A 24,824-nucleotide genomic window follows, 5' to 3' on the forward strand; every position below is an offset into this window, starting at 1 on the left:
CGCAATGAATATTTTATCATAATGACACATTATGAATATCTTTTTTTTGTCCTTAAGGAGTTAGAATGAATTATGCTTGGAAATTAAGGAAATAATCCTGTTCCCGTTATACTTTTATTAATTAACAATAATCCCTTAACGTCGTCATATATCCAGTGAATGTTCAAGTTTCCAATTATCTTATAAATGTCCTGATTTTTCTTAAATTTACAGTTTATCTGAATCAAGATCCCAAATAAGGCCCATACATTGGATTGGTTGTCTTATATGGCTTTTGATCAATAGGTTTCTGCCTCCATCTTTTTTTTTTTTCTTCTCCATCCCTTGTCATTTATTTGTTGAAGAAGTCCGGTAACTTGCCCAGCGTCATTTCTCATATTCCGGGTTTTGCCGAACATGCTCCCAGAGTCTCATTTCATATCTTCCTCCATCCTCTGTATTTCCTGTAAGTTAGAAATTGGATCTAGGGACTTGATACGATTCAGGCTTGATTTTTTTTTTCATTTTTTTCTTTTTTTTTTTTTTTTTAGCAAAATAACTCTGTAAGTAGTGGTGTGCATGATATCTGATTGTTTCCCGTATGGTGATGGCCGGCAAGCGCTGATGACTAATGCCTTGATCAGCTCCTTCCGATATGTGTTCGTGGGTACAAATATTTTTATTTAACGACTTGGATCCCCTAATCTAAAGGGTGGGCTCAACCCTTTGAACTGGAGTCATCTCTCTATTGGAATTCCCGAATTCTCTCAATCTATCCGTGGTCTCGTACACGGAATCCGGAAACAGACGTGAGGCTCCCAGGGGCCTACACAAGTCCCTGCAACATGCAGCGCTGTTAGCTGGAAGGATGGCTTCCCTTAGAAGGCTTGGCTTCATAAATAGTGGAATGGAAATATCGTTCCAATTTGCTGGCAGCTGGCACCACATCCTGGGCCGTGCACAAATATTCATCACCCACCCATAGATCCCATCTTTGATATTTATCAGAGCACCGGGGGGGGGGGGGCCTGCACTCAATCACAACTTCTGTTGTTATTTGTACAATTATCTGGAAAAGAGCAGCAACCTCAGGACCTGGGGGGCCAGTTCATTATTCCGACGGTGGTTGCCTTTGCTTGTGCACGAGGTTCAGGGGACAGATGGGCGTCAGGAAAGCCAGATGCCTGCATGCCCCCCCCGTTCCCCACCCAGGCAAGCCCAGCAGGCCCTTACTGGGGCCTCGTTTTAGGAGGGAAGGGGGTAGAGGCCCAGCTGGGGGAAAGGAAAAGCACCACGAAGCGCCGGCCACGCTAACGCTGTGCCGCTGGATCCCAGGGGCCGTGTCCAGAAGGGCCGCCAGGACAGGCCAGTGCCACAGGGGCGTGGGGTCAGGGGAAGGTCGGTCGCTCATCTGGGAGGATGGGACTGTTTAGCAACGCAGAGATGCTGGAAGCTTCCGGCATGCCCGTCTGCAGAGACAGATGGCTCGGGCCTCCGTGCAGTGCCCCCCCCCCCGCCCCCGGCCTCCTCGGGCTGCGGGAGAGCAAGCCAGCGCCACGTGGGGCTCAGGGGACACTGCAGAGCTCTGCCAGGCAGGGTCGGCAGGCAGATCCTCGGGGCTGCATCCGTGCCAGGCGGGCTGGGCAGAGAGGCGGCGGCGGGTGGAGACGAAGGGCCCGACTCCCGCCCCCTGCTTGCTCACCGTGTCACGTCCTGGCGCTCGTCCTTGGTGCTCCGCTCCCAGAACGCAGGCTGCGGGGGGACGAACCGAGGATGCGCCCGCACTGACACGGGGTCGGGGGCTGGGGGGGGTCTTGTCCGCCCAGGTCTACGACGGCAGCAACAACTCGGCGCGCCTGCTGGGGGTGTTCAGCCGTTCAGAGATGACGGGGGTGACCCTGAACAGCACATCCAGCAGCCTGTGGCTTGATTTCATCACGGACTCCGACAACACTAGCAAGGGCTTTGAGCTGCACTTTTCCAGTAAGTCCTTGTTGCCTCTGTGTGGACCGCGACATCGGACTTTCCCCGGCTCCTCAGACGGGTGGGGGGCGGAGGGACAGCAGATGCCGTGGACGAGGTGCCACCTCCTCCAGGACCTGTGCCCGCGCTCTGGGGGAGGGGGGCAGTCACCCGCATCCAGCTCTGGGGTCCCGTCTGGGGCTGCCTGAGACGCCAGGCCTGCCTGTGACCCACTAGAGCTTCTGAGACACGGGCAGCCCGGGGGGGCCCAGCGGTTCAGCACCTCCTTCGACCCAGGTCGTGACCCCAGGATCCCGGGATCGAGTCCCACGTCGGGCTCCCTGCATGGAGCCTGCTTCTCCCTCTGCCTGTGTCTCTGCCTTTCTCTCTCTCTCTGTGTCTCTCATGAATAAATAAATAAAATCTTTAACAAAAATAAAATAAAATGAGACCTAAACATTGAGGCTTGCAGCTAAAGCAACCAAGCGCAGCCTCCCCTAATCACAGCATTTACGTAGCGATGTCCGGCCAAGGCCAGATGCAAAAAAATGCAAAGACCAACCGAGGCTGAGAAGGCGGGAGGCGGGGGAGGCCTAGGTGCCCGGCTCTCCAGACGCCGACGTCGGGGCGACTGTTGGGCACGTGGCTTCCACCTCAGTGGGCCCCCTGAGGTGCCTCCTGCCTGGGGCTCCTGGCCGCGGGGCCGCGGGGTCGGTGCCTGCAGCAGCGGCAGCAGAGGCAGGCTGAGTGGAGTCGTGTGCGAGTTCCACATCCGTGGCCTGAGCGGGGCCAGGTCGGCATCTGGGGCTCCCCACCCCCCCAGGTCCCCGGGCTCGGCGGGACGGTGGCACTTCGAGACCTGAGCTGGGGGCACCGTGGCCTCGGGGGGAGCTGCCCCGCTGGCTGCGTGCTCAGGGGCCACACGGAGGACACAGAAGCCCCAGCCCCTGTGCCTGGGACCCCAAGCAGTAAGCCGTCCCCTGCCCCCTGCGCGGCGGCCCGGGCGCACCTGCCGTGGAGGGAACACGGAGCACGGCCTCCACTGCGCCGGCCTCACCCATGTCTCCTCCCGCGGCAGGTTTCGAACTCATCAGGTGTGAGGACCCGGGCACCCCCCAGTTCGGCTACAAGGTCCACGATGGAGGCCACTTTGCCGGGAGCTCCGTGTCCTTCAGCTGTGACCCGGGGTACAGCCTGCGGGGCAGCGAGGAGCTGCTGTGTCTGAGCGGAGAGCGCAGGACCTGGGACCGGCCCCTCCCCACCTGTGTCGGTAGGAGGCCCCTTGCTCCTCCAGGGACCCCCCCGGGCGCCCCGGCCCCCCCCAACCTACCCTCGCGCTCCCCTCGCGTTCCCAGCCCACGGCACCCGGCAGCAGCACACCGAGGTGGTGGCTGGACCCCATCAGCCCCACACGCTGGTAATGCCGGCGACAGAGGCCGCGGGGGCATCAGTTAGGGGGAAGAGGAGCAGCTGCCCAGGCTCCCTGCGACACCCAGGCTCCGGCTCACTCTGGGCCTCAGTTTCCCCGCATGCAAAATGGGGCTTATGCTCCCTTTCCTGGGCCAAGTTGGAAGAAAGAGTAAGATAATGATGATCCATGTCACTGTTGAGAAAGAACATAACGATGAGCCAGCCACTTCCTAAGCGCATGCTGCTTCCAGAAGGTAAACTGAGGCTCACTGAGCTTCCTGCCCGTGTCTCCGGACAGGAGATGGCAGCCCAAGGCAGGAGGATGCAGTAGGCGGGACCCGTCCTTCTGTGTGGCTCACCCTTCCTGCTGGTGCAGGTGCCCCCCCCAGGCCTTCCCCTCCGTTCCACCCACCTCGTGCCACAAGCTCAGTGTGTCTGTGCAGCAGGAACAGCGGGTGCCCACGCAGCGCCTCCCGCCAGAGTGGGTCCCGGCGGGCCTGGGTCGGTGCAGAAGCAGAGAAATGACACGAGTGCAGCGATCGGCCTGCCTCCGGGGCGCCAGGAGCCTGGTGACGGGCACACGCGTGACCAGCTCACGGTCGTCCGTGATGGCGACACGCTGGGGAAGGAGGCTCCGCAGGACGTGCAAGGGTGGGGGGGGGGGCCTTCCGGCCTGAGCAGGGGTGAGGCCGCAGGGGGAGCCGCGGCTAGGCGGGGGCAGTGCACACGTTCTTCTCCCCTAGAAAAGTGGTCCCCGCGGGACCTACAACTCTGACACGACGGAGGGTCCAGAGGGGATGGGTTGAAGCCGACGGGGGACAGAGCCCACGGCCCCCTAGTGGCCCCCGAACATGGGCCCCTTCCTCCCCACATCCCTGCCCCACCACGGGCCTGCACGCGTGTGCCGGGCCCCGTGACGGGCCCCAGGACCTTGGGCCAGAGTACGTCCCCGGCCAGCGGGCTGACACACGGGCCAAAGAATAGGAGGGACCCCGTAAGGTTCTGCGGGGCGGCACGTGTCCAGCCGGGCTGATCATAGCGGCGCTAGGACGGGCATCTCAGCCCCGGAGGTGTCCCCGCCCCCCCGCCCGCAGGCCCCACTCGGGGGAGCAAAGCTGCATGTCGGGTGGCAGGTGTGTAGCCCTGCACGTCCCCCAGCTCCCTTCACCCGACCGTGGACGCTGCGCCCCGCAAAGCTGCCGAGGCCCTAAGTGAGGACGGGTGGGAGGGCCAAGACCTGGTGGTCGGGCTGCCGCCTCCCCGGCCCCAGGGCCTCCAAATACCCCCTTGAGGAAGGCAGGGCTGGGCCAGGGGCCCGACAGCGTCCTGCCGTTGCCCCCCAGCTCCCCCGTGAAGCCCTGGCCCCCCAGACGCCCGGGGAGGGCACCGCCAGCTCCCACCTGCCACCCAGAGCCCACCTTCCTCGGTTTCTTCTAGGATTTGGCTCTGTCGCTCCCTTCCCTCAAAAGCCCCGCGGTCGCCCCCCACCGCCCCCCTTTCCCGCTCATCTACACTCGGGGAAGGCGGGAGCCCTGCGGGCCTCCAGGCAGGAAACGCTTACCATGTGGTCCCTAGTGCCGACGCCACAGCGGCTGCAGGGGTGCAGACACGAGGGCCCGGGGCCCAGGCTGCCTAGAGCCCTGGGAAGGAGGCGCACGTGCCCGGAGAGTGGCCCGCACGTTGGGGTAAAACCTGCTCACGCGGAAACGGAGGCACAGGAGGGCAGTGGCCACCGGCCCCGGGGGAGGGCCCAGGAGGTCCCTGGGGGGAGGCTGTCGGCGGCAGGTGCACGTGGAGGCGGAGGAGGCCTCGTGAGGCCCGACTGGACCGCGGGCTGTTGGAGGGGTCCTGGGGGTGTCGGGGGCCCCTGGGGGTGTCAGGAGAGGCCTGGGGGATGTTGGGACCAGGGGGTGTTAGGGGCCCCAGGGGGTGTCGGGGGCCTCAGGGGAGCTCCGGGAGTGTCAGAGGGCCCCAGGCATGTTGGGGGGGCTTGGAGGGGTCCAGGAGGTGTTGGGGGGCCCCTGAGGCTGTCAGGAGGAGGCCCCGGGAGGTGTCAGGAGAGGCCCGGGGAGGGTGCTGGGGGCCCCAGGGGTGTCAGGGGGGCCTCAGGAGAGCCTCCAGAGGTGTCAGGGGCCCAGGGGGTGTTGGAAGCCCCCAGGGCTGTTGGGAGGAAGCCCCAGGAGGTGTCAGGGGAGGCCCTGGGAGGTGTCGGGGGGCCCTGGGAGGTGTCAGGGGGTCCCAGGGGGTGTCAGGGCTGTCAGGAGGAAGCGCCGGGAGGTGTCAGGGGAGGCCCAAGCAGTGTCAGGGGGCCCCGGGGGTGTCAGGGGGCCCCTAGGGCTGTCGGGAGGAAGCCCCAGGAGGTGTCAGGAGAGGCCCGGGAGTGTTGGGGGGGCCCAGGAGGCCAAAGGGATCCTCGCCGTCGCTTGGGCGTTGTTCCAGGAAGGGAGGTTGGAGGCCCGCAGAGGCCTGGTGGGTTTGCACCCTAGAAGGGTCCTTGCGGCGGCACTGCCCGGGCGGCTGGGGGTGCAGGGCAGGCGGCCGGGGCCTGGGCCAAGGCTCCAGCAGTGGGGCCCAGGGCACAGGTGTCACAAGTGCCCCAGGGGTTCAGGCTGAGGCTCAGAGGCAGGTCCCTGTGGGGGGAGAGGAGGCCAGGGACCCCCAGCTTCTGACCCAGGAGCAGGTGCTAGGACAGGGGTGTCGACCTCTGACCAGGCCCTGCCTCCGGGTCCCCCTCCTTGCCCCTCAGGCGGCAGCCGCAGCCCCGCCCTACCCCGTCCACCAGGACTCCTGCGTCTCCTCCCCCTGCACCACCCCCTGCCTCCCAGGACCCCTGCTGGGGCTGCTGGGGCAAGAGGCGCTCGTCCCCTGAGCCGGCACCTGCCGCAGGTGTGAGTGGAGGTGGCCCCTGGCCCGTGGGCCCTCGACGGGGCTGCCGAGTGTCTGTGCGTCCGTGCACCTCACTCCCCGAACCCGCCCCGCAGCCCACGGGGCTCGGGCTCCAGCGGCTGCTCACCGCGGGGGCTGCAGGGACGTCGGCCCTGTACTGAGGGGCCTTTTTAAAAACAGCCTTGTTGAGCTTGATTCGCAGCCCGGACACGTCCTTTCACAGCATCCGGGGCAGCATCCAAGTCCACTCGCAGGGCTTTGCAGCAGTGGCCACGATCTGGGTTTGGACACAGTGTCCATGCGGCACAGCCCCCCGCAGCCCCCGCGTGCCCCCCGCGTGCCCACGCCCTCCAGGCCCACGGAGCTGCCCCCGCCCTTCCTCCCAGTCACGGGCTGCTCTGTCCCACCGACCACACCAGGCCCAGGCTGGTCACCGCTCATCAGCGGGCAGACCCCTGGGTTGCTTCCATCTCTAGGCCGCATTCTGGCGAGCAGGCGCGTTTCCCTCCCACGGCCTGTGCCCCCGCGTGGGATTCCGGAGTCAGGTGCTGACCTCCAACCCGCCCCCCGCCCCAGTGAGGAACCGGGAAGCAGTTGCCCGAAGCAGCTGCCCGTCGTCGTCTGCACTTCCCGGACGGTTGATGATGTCGAGCACTGCCACGGTCTGCTGGCCATTTGTCCACCTTCTTGGAAGAAACGTGTGTTGAGACGCTTTGCCCACGGTCGAGTCGGGCTGTTTGCCTTTTCGCAGTTTGGTGCTGGGGTCCCTCATAGGTGCTGGATACGGCTTTCACCCAGGGACCTGTCTCTGCCTGTGCTCAGTCACCTGCAGGGAGCAGAGGGGACTCGGGCATAGTGACAGGAGGAGCCGCTGAGTCTGCCGGCAGCGCAGGCGACCCCATAAAGCTCACTTTTTTGGGGGATTTCTTCCAGCTGAGTGTGGAGGGACCGTGAGAGGAGAGGTGTCGGGGCAGGTGCTGTCCCCTGGGTACCCGGCTCCCTACGAACACAATCTCAACTGCATCTGGACCATCGAGGCCGAAGCCGGTTGCACCATCGGGTAAGTGCCAAGGGCGGCCAAGCATCTGCAGCGTCATCGCCGGGCGGCTCAGCTACTGTGGCCCTGCACACCCCCCCTGCAGCGGGGCCTCTGACCCCAGCCTGCCGAGGGGTCCATGCAAAACCCGGCAGGCCGGTCTTGGCTGCATGGGGCTGTGTTCAAGTCCAGCCGCTCTCTGGCCTCGGTGGCACAGTCACAGCCGAGTGGCCAAGGGTGGAGCTCGAGGTCATATGGACTCCAGCGCGAGCCCCAGCCCTGCCACCTGCGGGGTGCGGGCTTTGGGCACAGCCCCTACCCCTCCACGCGAGCGAGCATCTGACCAGCAGGAACCATTGACGGGAGCCCCCAGGTCCCAGAAGAGAGGCCTGTGGCCGTGCACCGCGACCCCGGGCCCGGCGCGGGCGTCATGAGTTCACCCATGGCCCCGAAAGGAGGTGCCGCGGGTCGGCCCCATGTGCTGGACGAGAACGCCGGGCTCCCGGGGTGGGGGGGGACACCTAGAGCGTCCACGTTGGCCCGGGAGGCTCAGGCGAGAACCCGGGTTTCCTGACTGTTCACGCTGTTCACACGGCTGCCCACGCTGGGCCTTGAGCTCCGGCGTGGGTCGGGCGGTGGGTGCGGAGGTCTGGGTGCGGGGGCTGCTCCGGGTAGGAGGGAGCCGCGGTGGGTTCCAAGCACAGCTGTCCCAGCAGGACGTTCACGTGCATGGGAAGGAAAGGTGCGGAGGGCGCATGGGGCGTGTGGTGGCTGGACAGGAGGGTCCTGGGCTCCCAGCGGGATGGTCCTTAGACCGTTGGACTGAAGAAACTCATGAGGTGTTTGCTGCATGCAGGGGTGTGCAGAGGGGGTGTGCAGGGCGCTGGGGACACGCTCTGGGCCTGTGTCCCCGCGGCCCTCCCCACGGAGCCCCTCCCTGCACCTGCCGCCTTCTGTCTGAAACTGTCCTCACCGGCAGCCCAGCCCCAGGCGCCCTGTCTTGGGCTCCAAGGAGTCACGTCCCGTCCCCGCAGCTCCCGTGGCCGCGGCCCGCGTTTCCCTCACGGCCCTGCCACCTCTGTCCCACTCCAAGCCCCCGCCTGGCCTCCGCCCGCGGCCTCTCTCTGCGGGCACCTGCCCCCACGGGCACCTGGGCACCTGCCTCTGGGGGAGCGAGCGGGGCGGGGCTGGCGGGGCCCTGAGAGTCCGTGGTTGCAGGTTCCCCGAGCAGAGCATGGGGCGGCCGGGCCGGCTCCACGCTGCACGTCCCTGTGAACCTGGACGCTTCCCTGGCGCCCCACCTCGGCATCACGTCATCGCTCCATGAACCACCACGTGGCGCTGCGGGCAGGGGCTCAGGCCCTGGGCACTGAGGGCAGGGAGGAGCCCTATGTGCAGTGGGTGCACCGGGTGGTCAGGGTCGGGCGAGGAGCGGTGGGCGGGGGAGCAGAGGTGCTGGCCTGGGAAGGGTGATGCCAGGATGGGGGCGGGGGGGGCAGGTGGGGGTGCGAGGTGCAGGTGGGGCAGTGCAGGGGCTGCTGGGCCCTAGGCGGGGGGTATGGGGCACAGGTGGGGGTGCAGGGGTGCAGGTGGGGGGTGCAGGGTGCAGGTAGGAGGTGTGGGGTGCAGGTGGGAGGGCGGGGGTGAGGACAGGGCCCTAGGCAGGAGGCGACGGAGGCGCAGGCACCGGCAGGAGGCCACCCTGGGGGAGCAGCCAGCCTCTGGGGACCCAGGCTGCAATCGGCTTAGGAGGCCGGGCCCTGGGGGGGCGCAGGGTGGAGGATTAGGGGCGACGCAGGAACCACTGACCCGGCCCCCCAGCCGGTCTCCTCGGTACTCGTGGGAGGTGCCGTCTCTGTGTCCCTGAGTTTGAGCCTGACACGCGACAGCAAGACCCTCAGAAGCTGAGCCAGCGGCTCGGGAGGCGCCGCCTGCCCACCCCACGCCTGCCGCGAACCAGCGGCCGCTGCGAGTGCTTTGCCGTATTCAAGGTCCCTGCGTCCTTATTTCCTGTTGCCCGTCTCCTCCAGCTGAGCCCCTCGAGGGCATGGGGGTCACCCCACAGGGTCCCCCTGGTGCTTCTTCCCAAATACCTTGACCGCCTTCTACGGCACAGGACGCACCCCCTTCCTGGCAGAGCAAGGGGCGGCGCAGCCCGACCCGGGCAGGATCCCCGGGAGGGGGGCAGGCACGGGGGGGGGGGGGGCTGGCAGGGCGGCCATGTGGGGCCAGGGCTGGGGATCCACCAGGGACTTGCAGGTGGGTGATGACCACTGTCACAGGGCGGTGAGTGTGGGGTCAGGACCCAGAAGAGCCCTGCAAGGTGAGGCGGGGGGGGGGGCGGGGGGGGGGGGCCTTCCCCTGAGGCTGAGGCCGCACATGGGGAGTGTGGGGCAGGGCAGCGCAGTCCCCCCACGGAGCTCCTGGGACCCCTGGGACCTAACCAGGGAGCGGAGGGGCTGCAGCTGCGGGGGGACGACCCCGACACGGCCTTTCTCGTTCCTTCCCGGCCCACGGCCTCCCCCTGCGCTGCCCACATGGACGCCAGCCCCCTGCCTCTTCTCTGCCCAGGCCTTCCCCGTCCCCCTCCTTCCCCATGTCCCTGTCCTTCCCCTCCTGCCCCGTGTCCCCCTCCTTCCCCTCCTGCCCCATGTCCCACTCCTTCCCCTCCTTCCCCTCCTTCCCCTCCTGCCCCGCGTCCCCCTCCTTCCCCTCCTGCCCCACGTCCCCCTCCTGCCCCTCCATCCCTGTGTCCCGTTGTCCTTCCCCCTTCCCCCTCGCCTCCTCCCCTCCATACTCAGCCCGCCCCCCTCACTTGCATAACCCAAAGCAAAGTGAAGGGAATTCACTGTCAGGCCTCATTAAGACAAACATGAAAAAACCCCTTTTGTTTGAGTCCTTGTGTGGAGTAAGGTCTGGTAATTATTTTCCCAACAGGTATATCTTTATAGGATGCTTCTATGTTAAAAAAGTACATACAGGGATCCCTGGGTGGCGCAGTGGTTTAGCGCCTGCCTTTGGCCCAGGGCGCGATCCTGGAGACCCAGGATCGAATCCCATGTCGGGCTCCCAGTGCATGGAGCCTGCTTCTCCCTCTGCCTGTGTCTCTGCCTCTCTCTCTCTCTCACTGTGTGCCTATCATAAATAAATAAAATTAAAAAAAAAAAAAGGGATCCCTGGGTGGCGCAGCCGTTTGGCGCCTGCCTTTGGCCCAGGGCGCGATCCTGGAGACCCGGGATCAAATCCCACATCGGGCTCCCGGTGCATGGGGCCTGCTTCTTCCTCCGCCTGTGTCTCTGCCTCTCTCTCTCTCTCTGTGACTATCATAAATAAATAAAAATTAAAAAAAAAAGTACATACATATACATACGCCTTTTTCAACAACTCCGAGTGTGAGTAATAACTGGGTAGAGAGGAGAGGTGTCCTCCTCCTCCTGTGTCCCGCCCCACGCCCCACAAATGACCGCTGGCGTCTGTTCTCCTTGCCCATCCCCAGGCGTGTGCCTCAGTGGCTTGCTTGTGACTTCCCGCCTGGTCCCGTCATACTATCCCGTCCGTGTACAGACGTGAGCCTTGTCCCGCCTGACGGCCACGCAGGAGTCTGTGGGAGCACAGCCCCCACTTAGTTTCCTCCTCCACTATTAACAATATTTTCAGCGTTCACTCCAGCGAACGTCCTTACACACGAGTCTTGGAGCGGCTGTCCAGGGGTTTCCTGCGGAGGGTGCTGGAGGGAGGCTGCCGGGCGCGGCAGGTGAGCATCTCCCTCCGGCCCAGGCTGTGACCCCAGGGTCCCGGGATCGAGTCCCATGTCGGGCTCCCTGCATGGAGCCTGCTTCTCCCTCTGCCTGTGTCTCTGCCTCTCTCTCTGTCTCTCATGAATAAATTAGCAAAATCTTTAAAAAAAAAAAAAAAAAAGACTAAACTTCAGTGTAGATGTTTTGACCCGAGTATTTAAATTTAAAAAAAAAAAATACCAATTAGTATATTTTATACGACTTCTTTTTTTTTTTTTTTTTTGTCAGTTGACTTTGGGAATTTTTGTCTTCTTCATGTTCCACATATTTGAAAAAAGTGAAAAGAGCACAGGGTTTCATATATTTCTTCTCCGTCGAAGGCATTATGCTTTTCTTTCAAACAAAAAGGCAACACTCGGATGTTGCTTTCTTTTGTGTTTAGCTCTTCCCATCGTTAGCCGATTTGATGTGTTTGCCTTTGTTTTTCCTCTAGTGATTTGAAAGTTATGTATCCTTTCCTTTTCTTCTGCCAGCGATCTCGTGATCTTTCATTAATTCTGTTTTCAACATCATTTATCTTGTCCTTTATTTTCGGAATCTTGTTGTTGCTTTCATTTTTACTTTAAGGAAACTATTGCTTTTTGTGTTCAGATTGCTCCTGACAGCTTGTTTTTGGGTTTTTCTTTCTTTTTTTTTTTTCGATGCATTACCATCTAGCATCTCCCCGAGAATGCTATTTATGTTTTGTTTTACAAGGTCTTCTATTTTTTTATTCCTGCATTTATTACATTTTGCAGTTGGCGCATTTCCTCCTTTTTCCAGCCCAGGGGTTTTGTTGTTCCTTCAGTATCGAGTCGTTCGTGCAGAGCCGGACTCTGGCACCGGGACTCCCTCCGCTCTGACCAGCTGTGCAGCCTGGGAAGACCTCAGGCTGGCGCTCCGGGCCCATTTCCTCTGTCAAGCGCAGACGCAAGACGGTCCTTTACGACCTGAGGTAGCTGTGGGGATACGTGAGTTAACGTACCCGGACACTCAGAACAAGGCCTGCAGGGAAGTCCCAGGTGGCGAGCCACCCCCTCCTGCGGCTGGGGAGATGGTTGACCCTTTGCCCAGACGGAGCACCCCAAGCCCAGCAGGTTGCATGTCAGCCCGTGGGGTCACGGGGTGGGTGCTGCGTGTCTGTGGGAGCAGGTGCCAGGCAGGTGCGCCAGATGGGATGCCACGTGGGAACGCACACAGGCCGGTCCAGGAAACCGTTCCGAGGGCACAGACAGGACAAGGCTTGCAGATGCCTCCCCTCACCCTGCCCCAACCCCAGCTGAGCCCTGGAGGTGATCGGAGGGACCACAGGGTCAGCCTCACCCCAGCCGGACAATCTCAGCCAAAAGTGCCCAGGAGGGACATCGGGGAGCTGCAGGGACCCCGCGTGGCCCTGGGTCAGGTCTGAGCAGGACCTCACCTCCCTGGCTGCGTGTGACCGGCATGGGCTGGCAGCCAGATTCGGCTCTTGAACGGGGCCTGTGTGCAGCATCGGGCAGGTGTCTTTCCCTGAGTGGCAGGCATGGGACTGGCGGGCCAGCGGAGCCCATCCGGGCCTGGCAGCTAGCAGCAGCGCAGACAGGGAGCTGTGCCCTCCGGGTCGCTCCTTCCTGTGTGGTCCGTGCATACGACGCGGAAGTTCGGCCCCCGCGGATGAGACCTCTTCTCCGTTTCCAGTGTTGGGTTGGCGTTTTCCATCCTACAATCAGTGGCCCAGCTGGGAGGAAAATTAGAGAAGGGATGGGGGCAAAGCCTTCTGCTCTCGGCCTCCCCTCTGCCTGACATTCACTGAGCACATACAGTGTACCGCTCTCTAGACCCAGTAGGACGTCCCCGTTTTACAGATGACACCACTGAGGCCCAGAAAGGGCGAAAGTCTCCCATTTATCCAGCGATGCGGGTTTCGGACCCGTTCCATCTCGCTCCCGTCTCTTTCTGACCCCAGTTTACGTTCCATTTAAGCAAACACGCATTGAACGCTTCCTCTGTGTCAGGACTGTGCAGTGGGAAACACGGGAGTTAGACGACGGCCGTCTCTGTCTTCCAGGGGCTCACGTGCTGCGGGGGAAATAGTGGAGCAAACAAGACAGAGCCGATCCCGTTCAGTCGGGGAGGAGCAAAGCCTGCAAGGCTTCCAGGAGGGGGAAGGGCAGAGGCACGACCCGAGGCCAAAATGTAGGTCTGTCCCCATGGGGTGCTCCCTCCATGCGGGGACCACGCGGGGACCCGCGAGCCAAGTCGGGAGCTCTACATGGATCGCTCAGGAACGGCGTTTGGTTCAATTAAAATAGTTGGAGCGTCTCCCCAGCGCCAGGCCTCCTGCCAGGTGCCGAGGTGTAAATATAAACAAGGAGCCGTCTTTTCCCTTGGAAGCCTCCATCTCGTAGCCAGAAATGTTACCGGTTAGGAAAGGAAGCTGAGTCCCCGAGGAAAGCTGGCTTCGACAGACGGAGGCTCGCTTTCCTCTTGGAAGGAGAATCTGCAGGTCCATCCAGCAGGTCCCCGGGCAGCCGCTCGGGAGGCCACCGCCTCCCCTCCTGCTGTCCCATCCTCGGGCTCTGTCCTCCCGCTTCACCTGGTTCGTGGCCCCGGCTCCCAGCCTGGGTCTCCGCTGCTGTCAGAGGGCGGAGGGCCAGGCGCAGAGCTTCCCCCCCGCCCCCCCCGTGAGGGTATGTGTGCCGATTCCGCGACAACCCCAGTCCTTGCAGGCATCTTCCTACATTTTATCAGTCAGAACTTGCTGTGTATGCCTGGCTTGGGAACATGGGAAGAAAATCCATTTTTGTTTTGCTTTTACAGTTTCAGGAGTAGAGGTGGATGAGAGTTTTTGGAAATGGAGTGCAGATTGACCGTCCTGCGAGGTCGGCTGCAGATTCTAACGTAACGTGGTGAATGCTATAGTAGAAGCAGGGGTGAAGCACAGGCAAGGAGCATTTGCCAGGAAAATCCCTAATTGCAGGTGGCAGCTGGGGGCAGGACACAATGGAGGAGAGGAGCACGCTGGTCGCTCACCGTGCATGTGCATGGCGGAGCTGAGGCCTCCCAGGCACCTGAAAGGAAGGAAGGGGGATGCACGCGGCTGCTTCTAGAAGAGCCCATTGTCTGGGGGGACATCACGATAGCCCCATTCCTAAAAGGAGATCCCCGGTGACGACGCAGGGGAGGGGTTGGCTGGGAAGCCAGGGGGTAATCCAAGACACGTGTCCTGGTTACGTTCAGAAGGACCGAGCCTTGTTTCTGAGTGTGGATCTGGCGAGGCTCGAGAGCCACCTACGACTGGCTGCAAGGAGGGAAAAAGGGGGGGGGGGAGGAGCCCTAGGGCCCGTGGAGGCGGGGAGCCTTGCTGTTCTGGAAGCTTTGCTTTCTGCTCCTGACGCTCCTATTTAGCTAATGGTCCTAGTTTGTTGATTTTTAACCGTAGGGAGGCTATTTAATGATTAATGCAAAGGGTGACCTGGAAGCTCCGTTCTTGGCTGTTGGAGGATTTTACCGAGAGTCAGAGGCTGCAATTCTGATGAACCAGAACCCCTGCCCTGTGGAGCTTGTCTTCCTCGGAGGAGCCGGGACCAGACAAAACAGGCGGCCGTGCCTGAGACCCGGAGTCCCCGCCTGCAGATTGCCATCAGTCACAGGGCCGCCGTCCCCCAGGGTGGTGAGCGTCGCTTGCCTCCGACCGCGAGTGGGCAGCTGGCCCAGAGGAGCCAGAAGGCAGCAGGACTGAAGCTTCTGTGTGTAGCTCTTGCCAGGAATTGCGGCCGCAGGTTTAGCAGCTTCCAGGAGGTTGGTCTTTGAGCAATGACAGTGAGCTCAACCTTGGACAAGAAGGTCCGTGTACTTGCACCGCAGGAGCCGACCTCCTGAAGGAGCTGAACGGAGACGCACACGCCCGGCGGCATGTCCCTTGGTCTCAGCACACGGGGAACCATCAGAAGGCGCAGACATGGATAACCCCGTCGGTGTCCGTATAAGAGTGGGGGTGCTCGCTGCCAATTTGGTTTCCATGCATCGCTTTTAGGGAAAGAACACAAATTGTGTGAAATCCTGCAAGAAGAATAACCCAGATGACCTACCATAGACAGGCAAATGGGCCAGCAGACACGAACTTGACCGTCTGATTACCATCCCAGAAATGATTTCCAGTGTTTCTTCGAGGGGGATTCCATCCAACCAAAGAAATGCAGACCTGCATTCCCGACCACGCTGCCCAGATCTCGCCTTCTCAAAAGATAAGTAGAGAAGCAAAGAGCAAATAAAGTAAACTCACGTGATGCCACTTAACACACACCGTTCCTAAAAGGGGGAATCATTTCCCTAAAGAGGAAGAGGAATGCATAAAGAAGATGAGGTATATGTATACAATGGTGTATGGCTCAGCCATTAGAAACGACAAATACCCACCATTTGCTTTGACATGGATGGACCTGGAGGGGATTAGGAAGATATTTCCTGAAAAGACTTTATTCTAGTAAACAAAAGAAAATGTAAATGGATGAGAATGGATAATATTGTCATTTAAATGTAAGGAAGAGGGATGATGGGTAGCAGAAGGATAGACGGTGGACCGGGGAGGGGAGATCCTGAGCCAGAGCAGCGGTGATGGAGGCGAGGAAAGAAGGAAAAGCAGCCAACTCCACGGTAGGCCAGATCTACGAGGGCAGCACCTGCGTTGTAAGAAATAACAGCACTGAGATGAAGAGGCAAGCTGGAGGGCTGCGACTACAGAGAACAAGTCTGCGGGTGTGGAAATGACGAAGGAGAAGTTACCGAGTGTGGGAGCCATAGTCACCACCAGGAAGCACAGGTGGAGAAGAGCAGAAGGGGCGGAGGGGCGGAGAGGGGCTGGGGCGTCCTTGGTGGGTTGACCAGATGCACGGAGCTCCAGCCAAAATGAATTAGACAACAATTTGATGAAAAATGGATCTGTTCCAAGGATAATGAAAGATCCCCAACAGCCTTTGGCAAAACACCCTCCCCAGGTAAGCATACAGTCAGTCCCCCTCAATCCACGCACTCATTTACGAGAAACCACCACCACACCAGGTCCAATCCTCTTAAAATCTCTTCTCCGTAACCTCAAAAGCCGAGACCGGTGGTGTTTGTGACACCCAAGAATCATTGATGGAGCCAGGATATAATATGCACAAAAGCCCCAGGAAATTGCCACTCGGGCTTCTTGGAAAAACTCTCAGAGACGTTGCAGTGGGCTGACCGATGGCCCCCAAAGACATCAGGTTTTAATGACCGGAGCCTGTAAACGTTAGCTTATTTGGAAAAAGGATCTTTGCAGCTGTGATTAAATCAAGGCCCCGGAGATGGGGAGATTAACGTGGATTCCCTGGGTGGACCCTAAATTCAATCACGTGAATCCTTACACAAGGGAAGCCGAGGGAGATTTTGTACACAGAGAGGTGAGGACACACACAGAGATTGGGGTGATGCAGGGCGGGCTGAGGAACGCCAACAGCCGCCAGGGACAGGCAGGTTATTTCATGGAAAAAGTGCCCAGGCCTTAATAATGCCAACAACAGTCACAGATCTTTATGCAATAAGGAGCCTAACACGAAAACGGTAGAGTGACATCTGTCATAAGTGTAAGATGCGGACAGCCGTGGAAGGACCTCCGTCAGGGTCGCCTGGGGAGAAATCACAGAACCAGACCTGAGCTGGGTCTCTGGCTCCATGGCCTCTGTTTCTCCCTCTGGGTCATGCAGCCTCTCCAGGAGGCATGAACCTTTCATTTTATGGACATTTCCTCCGGGAAGAGTAAAGACCCATGTGCCCCCCCTAGAATCCCTGAGACCTCCAGGGCGGGTTCGGCTGCAGGCAGTCACGGAGCCTTCGTTTATAAGGTGCCCATGATGAGAAAGAACCCGGTGCAAGGCCACCCGCCAAGGAAGGCTGGTACCCAGGCCGTATCCTACGTCCTGCATGTGCGCCTGCCCCGGCCTCCCCAAGCGCTGTCACCACAGCAACCTCAGTGACCTGGAGCTCAGGTTTGTTCTCTCGCTCGTGGAAGTGACAAGAGACTATTTTTTCTACGGAGCACCGGCTGCCCCAGGGAAGGAGAGCATCTCCTTTAGCTCCAGACGCCAGTGCTTACTCTGGGTTCTGGTCCGTCTTCTCTGTTTGAGCTCTTCGGATGGCAGGATGCTGTAATTATGATTGTCTGCTATTACGATCGTGGTTTAATTCTTGGTTTGCAGCCCCGTGACTCAGAAGGGGGCGCTTTATAAGACAAGTATTATTTTCTTATTGTGATTTCCAGTGTCACTGAGGATAATTTGGGCTGCAGTCTCATCTGGGGGCAGGCATGATTTCGGACCCCCTTCCCCCTGCAGCAGCTGTTCATTCGTGTACGGTTTTGCCCCGATGTAGAGATCCGCACAGGACTTGTGTCTGGGTCCCACCCGTCATGTTCGTGGGGCGGCGACAGTCGGTCGGGAGGACCCAGGGCCCTTTCACTTGCTGAGATCGGTTTTCCAGGGGTTTCCGTGTGAGAGAGTCTTGCCCGTGTCCAGAAACAACTGGAAAACGACATCCAGTCTGTCCTCCTCCCCGTCGTCCCCACAGCCCCCGCAGGGAGCTGTTCAAACAAGTGACTGTGGTAAGTGGCCTGGTGCTGCGGCCTCTGACCTTCGCCAAGGTGCCTCCAGCTGCCCGCAGAGGACCGTGGGCCCCTCCTCCCACCCCCTAGACCTTGTCAGTGCCGGTCCTTGGACTTTAATCTGATCATGCGGTCAGCTAAGCCAAATGCAAGCACCTGGCATTTTTAATTCAAGGCCTGGAAGGTCAGCCCTTTAACCGTGTGTACGACTCACACGGCAAGGTGATAACTTCTGGGGCCCCCAGCCAGCCACCTCCTCCCAAGGGGCAGGACAGAGCGGGAGCTCCGAGGTCGGACCTGGCCTCGTGCATATAACGTACCTGGCTTGCTCTCAAACCAGCCCTTGACCTTGGGCCAGTCGTTCAGCCCCTCGGAACCTCCGTGTTCTCATCTGTAAAGATGGACTGATGCCACCTACAACATCAAGATGCTCGCGGGGCGAAGCAGGACCACGCAAGGGCACATCCTACACACTGTGCCATATAAACAGGTTTCCCTTCGTCTCCACTGGGTCTCCTACTCTCTCCTCGAAGCTTTCCGTCAGGCGCTCCTCCTGGGATTTCCTTCATTCGTCCGTGGATTCATTCACTCATTCTTTCAGTTATTCACCCACAGAGACTCCAGTCCTCCACCTGTATCTATGAAAGGATTTGCTCAGGAAATCCAGGAGATTTCACGTGAATCCTATTAAAACCAACTAGTAACCGAAAATAAGAAACGCACGCTCATATCCGACAATAAGTACATAACAAAAAATTAAATCTCATTCACGTTGGAATAAAAAAAAAGAATTAAATAAGAAGTATTCAAGAGGAAAAAAGATAACAAAGAAGAAAACCATGAAGCTTTCCCAAGGTGCATGAAGAGCCCTAAAGAGATTAAGATATGTCCCATGTTCCCGGCTGGGGAAGACGACATAAAGGTAATCAATCCGTTTGCCCAGATGAGTCCACGCATGTGTGCGATTCCAATCACACATCAAAATATCAATGGTATTGTTTTGGAACTTGTTAACTGTAAAGTTCATCTCAAAGGATAAATTTGGGAAAATAGCTAAGAAATTTGAAGTGGGGGGGCATGAAGGGGAAGTTGCCCCGTAAAAATAAAATACGAGATATGAAAACAGAAGTAAGCTGCGGAGGCGTGTGTGTGGCACAAGTCGCATCCCTTGAGACGAAGAAAGGAGCCCTGGGACTGAAGGAGAACCGTCTAGAATCAGGCTCATGACCCAGACAACACTTCAAACCCATGCGGGGAGTCTGGATTACACCTGGATTACTTGGTGACAGGGGTCTTCAGTCCCCCCCGGGGCCGTGAGCCCCATCCCGAGTGCTGGGGCACGTGGTAGGCACAGAGGCTCCCGGAGTGAACACCTGGTCTCCCGCTCGTGAAAATCATCCTCTCGCTGGGGACACAGGGAGTAGACAAGGGAACACATGGAGTGTGGACACAGGAGCTGCCCAGGAGCCAGCGATCAGGGCCTTCTGACGGTCAGGACCTCGACGAGGCCACCCGGACACGTGCTGGGGCAGTTGGGTGTCCATTTGGAAGCTGTGAGCCTATAAACCTCAAATGATAGAACTAACGAAGTTTAGGGACATAGTGACGTTTGGCTTCGTAATCGTTGTGGGAAGAAGAGGGTTTGCCCAAGCAGAACATGACACCCGGTATCCCTCCAGGAAAAGATGACCATATCCGATTACACAAAATTAGTAGGTCTGGGTGCACCTGGGGGGCTCAGGCAGTAAGTGACCGACTCTTGGTTTCTGCTCAGGTCCTGGGATCGAGCCCCATGCCTAGCTCTGCACTCAGCGGGGAGTCTGCTTGAGGGAGTCTCTGCTGCTGCCTCCAGCCCTCTCCCCCCAAAATAAATAAATAAAACTTTTTTTTTTAAGAAAATGGGCAGCCCGGGTGGCTCAGCGGTTTAGCACCACCTTCAGCCCAGGGCATGATCCTGGAGACCCGAGTTCGAGTCCCACATCAGGCTCCCTGCATGGAGCCCGCTTCTCCCTCTGCCTGTGTCTCTGCCTCTCTCTCTCTCTGTGTCTCTCATGAATAAATAAATAAAATCTTTAAAAAAAAGGAATAAGTCCCCCACCAAAATACACCTCTAAACAAAATTTAAAAAGACACCAGATGCTTAGAGAAAATATTAGAAAAAAAAAAAAAAAAAAAACTAAAAAAAATGTGATGCAGAGCATGTTCTCATGTGCGTGTTGGCCATGTCTAGGTCTTCCTCTGTGAGATTTCTCTTCATGTCTTTTGCACATTTCATGATCAGATTGCTTGTTTCTTTGCTGTTGAGTTTGATAAGTTCTTCATAGATCTTGGAAACTTGACAGGATGAGCACTGGGTGTTATTCTATATGTCAGCAAATTGAACACCAATAAAAAATAAATTTATTAAAAAAAGAAAATATTAGCAATATATAAAAGAGAACTCAAAATATATGAAAGTAATAAATCAAAATCATCCTAGATTTGTAATTAACTGTAAACAGAATTCTAAAAGACAACCCAATTAAGATGGGTAAAGGCTATGAAAATACGGAAGTGAATAAATTTTTTTTTTTTAATAAATCTTTAAAAAAAGGGGAGGGGGGATCCCAGGGCGGCTCAGCAGTTTGGCACCTGCCTTTGGCCCAGGGCACGATCCTGGAGTCCCAGGATCGAATCCCACGTGGGGCTCCCTGCATGGAGCCTGCTTCTCCCTCCTCCTGTGTCTCTGCTTCTCTCTCTCTCTCTCCCTCTCTCTCTCTCTCTCTCTCTCTCTCGCTCTATGTCTATCATAAATAAATAAATAAATCTTTAAAAAAAATACGGAAGTGGCCAATAAATCATATGCAAAGATACACAACGTAACTAAATGATCTGCACTTAAACACACTGGTGAGATTCCATTTTGGTCCAGCAGATGGGCAGGTATTTTAATATGGGATATATTTATAACATCGCAATATCTGACGTGGACGAGGTGACCTTGAGGGAGAAGAGTCACACTGATCCTGTTTAGTGGGGCTGTAAACGGACACAGTCACTTAAGAGAATAATCTAGAAACATTTACCCAACATGGTTAAGTGTGTACCTCTCTCCCCCCAAAAGCTCTCCCTACAGTCAACTGAAATATTAAAGAAAATGTGCAAAGGTTCATGCTGAGGGACGACTCCTTGCAGTCTTATGGGAGATTCCCATAAGTGAAATAGAACGATGTCCACTTTTCTAGGAAAAAAAAATAATGAAGTATATGTCTTATGTCCATAACAACCATAAGTGAAGAAAGGGACATAAAATTATGTAAAATAGGGGCCCCTGGGGGGCTCAGTTGGTTAAGCATCTGCCTTCAGCCCAGATCATGATCCCAGGGTCCTGGGATCAAGCCCCACATCAGGCTCTATCTCAAATAAATTTGAAAAAAAAAATTATGTAAAATACGGTTGGCGGCGGTGGATGCATGTGTGCATGTGTGCACACTGGAGGGAAGTGTGCAAGGATGTTTACCGAGGCTGATCCCAGGTAAAAGGCTTTGGAGAACAGATCGGTTTGGGTAAGAGAGACGTTTTAAAGAATTTCAGTACTTCTGTATGTTGTTTGTCTTTTCTACCTTGAGCTTGAGCATGTCTTATTTTTATGATTTAAAGAGATTTTTTTAAGGATTTTATTTTATTTTTAAAGACTTTATTTACCTATTTACGAGAGAGGCAGAGACCCAGGCAGAGGGAGAAGCAGGCTCCCTGCGGGGAGACTTGATCCCAGGACCCCGGGGTCACGCCCTGGGCTGGAGGCTGAGCCACCCGGGGCCCTCGTCGCGCTTGTTTAGCCCATTTCCTCTTAGCGCCGACTGACACCCCACGGTCTGGACCCACACCGGCTTGCTCCCCGCTTCTATGTCTTGGCCGAGGGGTCTGCTGAGGCCTCTGGCCCCCCTTTTAATCACACTTGCTGGTCCTCTCCCAGGTGGCATCCTCAGAAGGCCTCGCCCTCATCGGGGCGGCAGGTCTGGACCCCCTCCTCCCCATTTGTGGACACGAACGGCCTGCCGGCCCCCTTGCGACCTGGGGAGCGGAGCCCAGACCGCGCCGTGCGGCCGACTGCCTCCCTCTCTCCCACGCAGGCTCCACTTCCTGGTGTTCGACACGGAGGAGGTGCACGACGTGCTGCGCATCTGGGACGGGCCGGTGGAGAGCGGGGTGCTGCTCAAGGAGCTCAGCGGGGCGGCGCTGCCCCGGGACCTGCACAGCACCTTCAGCTCCGTTGTCCTGCAGTTCAGCACCGACTTCTTCACCAGCAAGCAGGGCTTCGCCATCCGCTTCTCAGGTGGGTGCTCGCCTCCCGGCCCCCTGCACCCTGTGCCCCTTGCACCCTGCCCCCCTGGCCCCTGCCCCCTGGCCGTGCAGGGGCCTGGCTGCACCCCCAGCCCCTCCTCCCCTCCAGCCTCCACTCGCAGGGACCTGTTGCTGAGCACTTGCTCAGACATCTGTGCTGAGCCCGCTATGCAGGGCCGCCGGGCCGCTCAACGGGCACGACCGCAAGTTGGTGAGTATCTGGGGGGAGAACCGTAGACGCTGATGCTCACCTTGGAGCATCAAGGGAGAAAGACGTTCCAGAAAACACAGTGCCTGAGCTCAGAGCTGGAGGAGGAGTGGACGTGACCGCTGGAAGGACGTCTCCTCCCAGTGCCCCCCATCACCCCCCCGTCACCCGCCGCCTGGCTCAAGCCACTCTGGGTGGGGGCGATGTCGCTCGTGCAGCAGCTGCCATCATCAGCGTGTCCCCTCCCCACGTGCACGTGGTGTGTTGCCGTGGCGATTGCAGAGCAGGCCCGAGCAGCGCCCGAGCCCGGCCTGGTCTCCACGGTGTCCCCTCGTGGCCGGGTCGGCTCACGTGTGCGGCACCAGCTGGGCTGCAAGGTGGCCACCCCGCTCCAGCTCCTGCGCGGCCGTATGCCCTGCCCGGGACGGGCGCTCACCATCGGCGGGCCGTGGAGGGTCTCCAGGATCCTGTTCCTCCTGGCCGTCTGCCTGCCCGACCAAGCCTCAGCGGGCTCCCCGGCTGCCAGGGAGCAGCTGCTTGCGGGGTTCTCGTTCCCCGACGTCCCGGCACCGTGGCCCACAGACAGTCTCCCCCAGGATTAGGTCCCACCCAGGGCAACAGGGCATTGTTTAGGCAAGCCCTGTGCCCGGAGCCCCAGGCGCTGGTCACTGACATCGCCGGAGGAGAACGTGCATGACCGGGGAACACCGAGAGGGGCCCAGAGCAAGGAGACCCGGGGACCCTGCGAGCCCTGGGCACACTGGTTGGCGGGGGACTCAGAAGCCGTCGGCTACAGGTTGCGGTCCCACACAAGGCTGACCACCGGTGACCTCTGCCGAGGCCGCCTCCAGTGACTGCTGGCACGTTCCGGGGCCGACTGTGGAGGCCGCTGGGATGAGCCTTGAAGTAGCCCAGCAGCCGGGAGAGCAGGAGGCTGGACGGGCAGCTGGCTCCGCTCTCCGGGGAACTGGTGTGAGCAACAAGCCGACGGCTTTCTCGGGCTGTCTCCAAGCCAGTGGGCACGGCTTAAAAAACAAAAAAAGAACAAAACCACCGCTCTTAATGCGGATTTGCGTGATGTGACCTCCCGCCGCCGTCCTGTGGCCCTGCGGGACAGCCCCTGGGGCCGCTTCCTCAACACGGCCCAGCCTGCAGCAGTGTGTCATCCCCAAGGGTTCTGCAGATGCCGCCTCCTCGTGTCCCCATTCAGAACCAGCTGCCGCAGCCTGTGGCTCCCCAAGTACAGGCCGCCTTTGGTTCTGGCACATTGTCCGTTGCAGACAGCCCACCGTGTGTCGGAGGCGCCTGCCTACTTGCTCCTTGGGAGGCAGGGCCACGTCCTGCCCACCGGCTCCTCCATGGCGTGTGCATGCAGCAGGTGCTCACTCCCTGCTCCGGGACAGCGGCACCCGTGAGCGGGTGGTCTTCTTTGACACGCGGCGTCCTGAGCACTGTGCGGGCCCACAGAGAGGGCAGCGGGCCACGCCGGGGATAACTGAGGTTTGGGAAGGTCACCCTCCCCGTTGCTGTCGTGAGTCGGCAAATACCAGGACCACTCCGGGGACGGCCGAGTGGCTCCCCCACGTTCTCCGGATGGCGTGTGTCTGATGGGATTGTGCAGAAATGCCAGGGCCGCTTAGCGCGGGCCCGGCTCTCCAGGCAAACACGACTGCACAACAGCTGACACCCTGTTGGAACCACGTGGACCCGGCACGTCCCCGGGGCTTTGCCCAGCAGTGCGGATTCAGGCGCGTTAGTGAAGGTGGGGACGGGGTGCGGGGGGGACACGGGAGGAGAGGGACGCAGGGTCGCTGCCCCTCGTCGAGCCAGCGCCTCGCTCAGCACCTGCTATAATTGACCAGAAGCCTGAGAGCCGGGGGCCAACCCGTGCTGCCGACGTGGGCTCGGAGGCCAGGGCAGCTTCGCGTGCACGGTCCTCTAGTTAGTAAGCGGCGGAGCTGGCTCAACCCCCCGCGTCTGACTCCCAGGCCTGGGCTCTTCATCATCGCCCCCCGTGGCCTCCTGGGGACGGTCAGAGCCATGGGCCGCTTTCCTCCCAGAGACTCATCTACATGCGTGCGGTGCACCGTGGAGCCGGGGATGAATGCCGAGCCTGTTTTTAATTGGGAAGGAAGAAGATTGATTCTTCCTTGACTTTCTAAATAAATTCAGGAGGTGTCAGATGGTGATGACTCCTGCATGTATTTATTCATTCGACAAATATTTACGGAGCGTGGCTGCGTGCCGGGGAATGTCCTCGGCCCCGGGGATACGGTCGGAAGCACAGCAGCCGAGTCGCTGCTCCCGCAGAGATGCACCAGTGATACACGATAAACAGGCCAACGGACGAGCAGGCGCATTACAGACCAAAACCGGGTCCCATGACAGGTGGAAAGCGGTGGAAAGAGGTCAAGGAGTGAGCCAGAAGAAGGTGATCCAGGAAGCCTGCCCGGGGAGGGGCTGTGGGGCCGGCTTAGGAAGACCCGGGGCGCCGTCGTCCCCAGCGGGAGGGCCAGCAGGTGCCAAGGCCCCGGGGGATGCAGGGGGACGTGAGCGAGCTGTGGTGGAAGATTCTACAAATGGGGCCGGGGCGTAAGCAGATGAGCGTGCCTGTGCCCTAATAAGACTTCACATACAAGA

At 59.1% G+C, this 24,824-nt stretch overlaps 1 protein-coding gene across 6 annotated transcripts in view; it reads left to right on the plus strand.

Moving 5' to 3' along the window:
- Positions 1–24,824, plus strand: part of CSMD2 (CUB and Sushi multiple domains 2) — a 494,027-nt gene that overhangs the window by 336,290 nt on the left and 132,913 nt on the right. For all 6 annotated transcript variants that reach the window (XM_072723914.1, XM_072723908.1, XM_072723910.1 and 3 more), the window contains exons 23-26: positions 1,806–1,962; positions 3,020–3,211; positions 7,171–7,297; positions 21,766–21,968. In XM_072723914.1, coding sequence (XP_072580015.1) covers positions 1,806–1,962; positions 3,020–3,211; positions 7,171–7,297; positions 21,766–21,968 — 679 coding nt within the window. The remainder of the gene's footprint in view (positions 1–1,805; positions 1,963–3,019; positions 3,212–7,170; positions 7,298–21,765; positions 21,969–24,824) is intronic.

Source organism: Vulpes vulpes, chromosome 10 (genome assembly GCF_048418805.1).
Source record: "Vulpes vulpes isolate BD-2025 chromosome 10, VulVul3, whole genome shotgun sequence".
In the NCBI taxonomy this organism is placed as follows: domain Eukaryota; kingdom Metazoa; phylum Chordata; class Mammalia; order Carnivora; family Canidae; genus Vulpes; species Vulpes vulpes.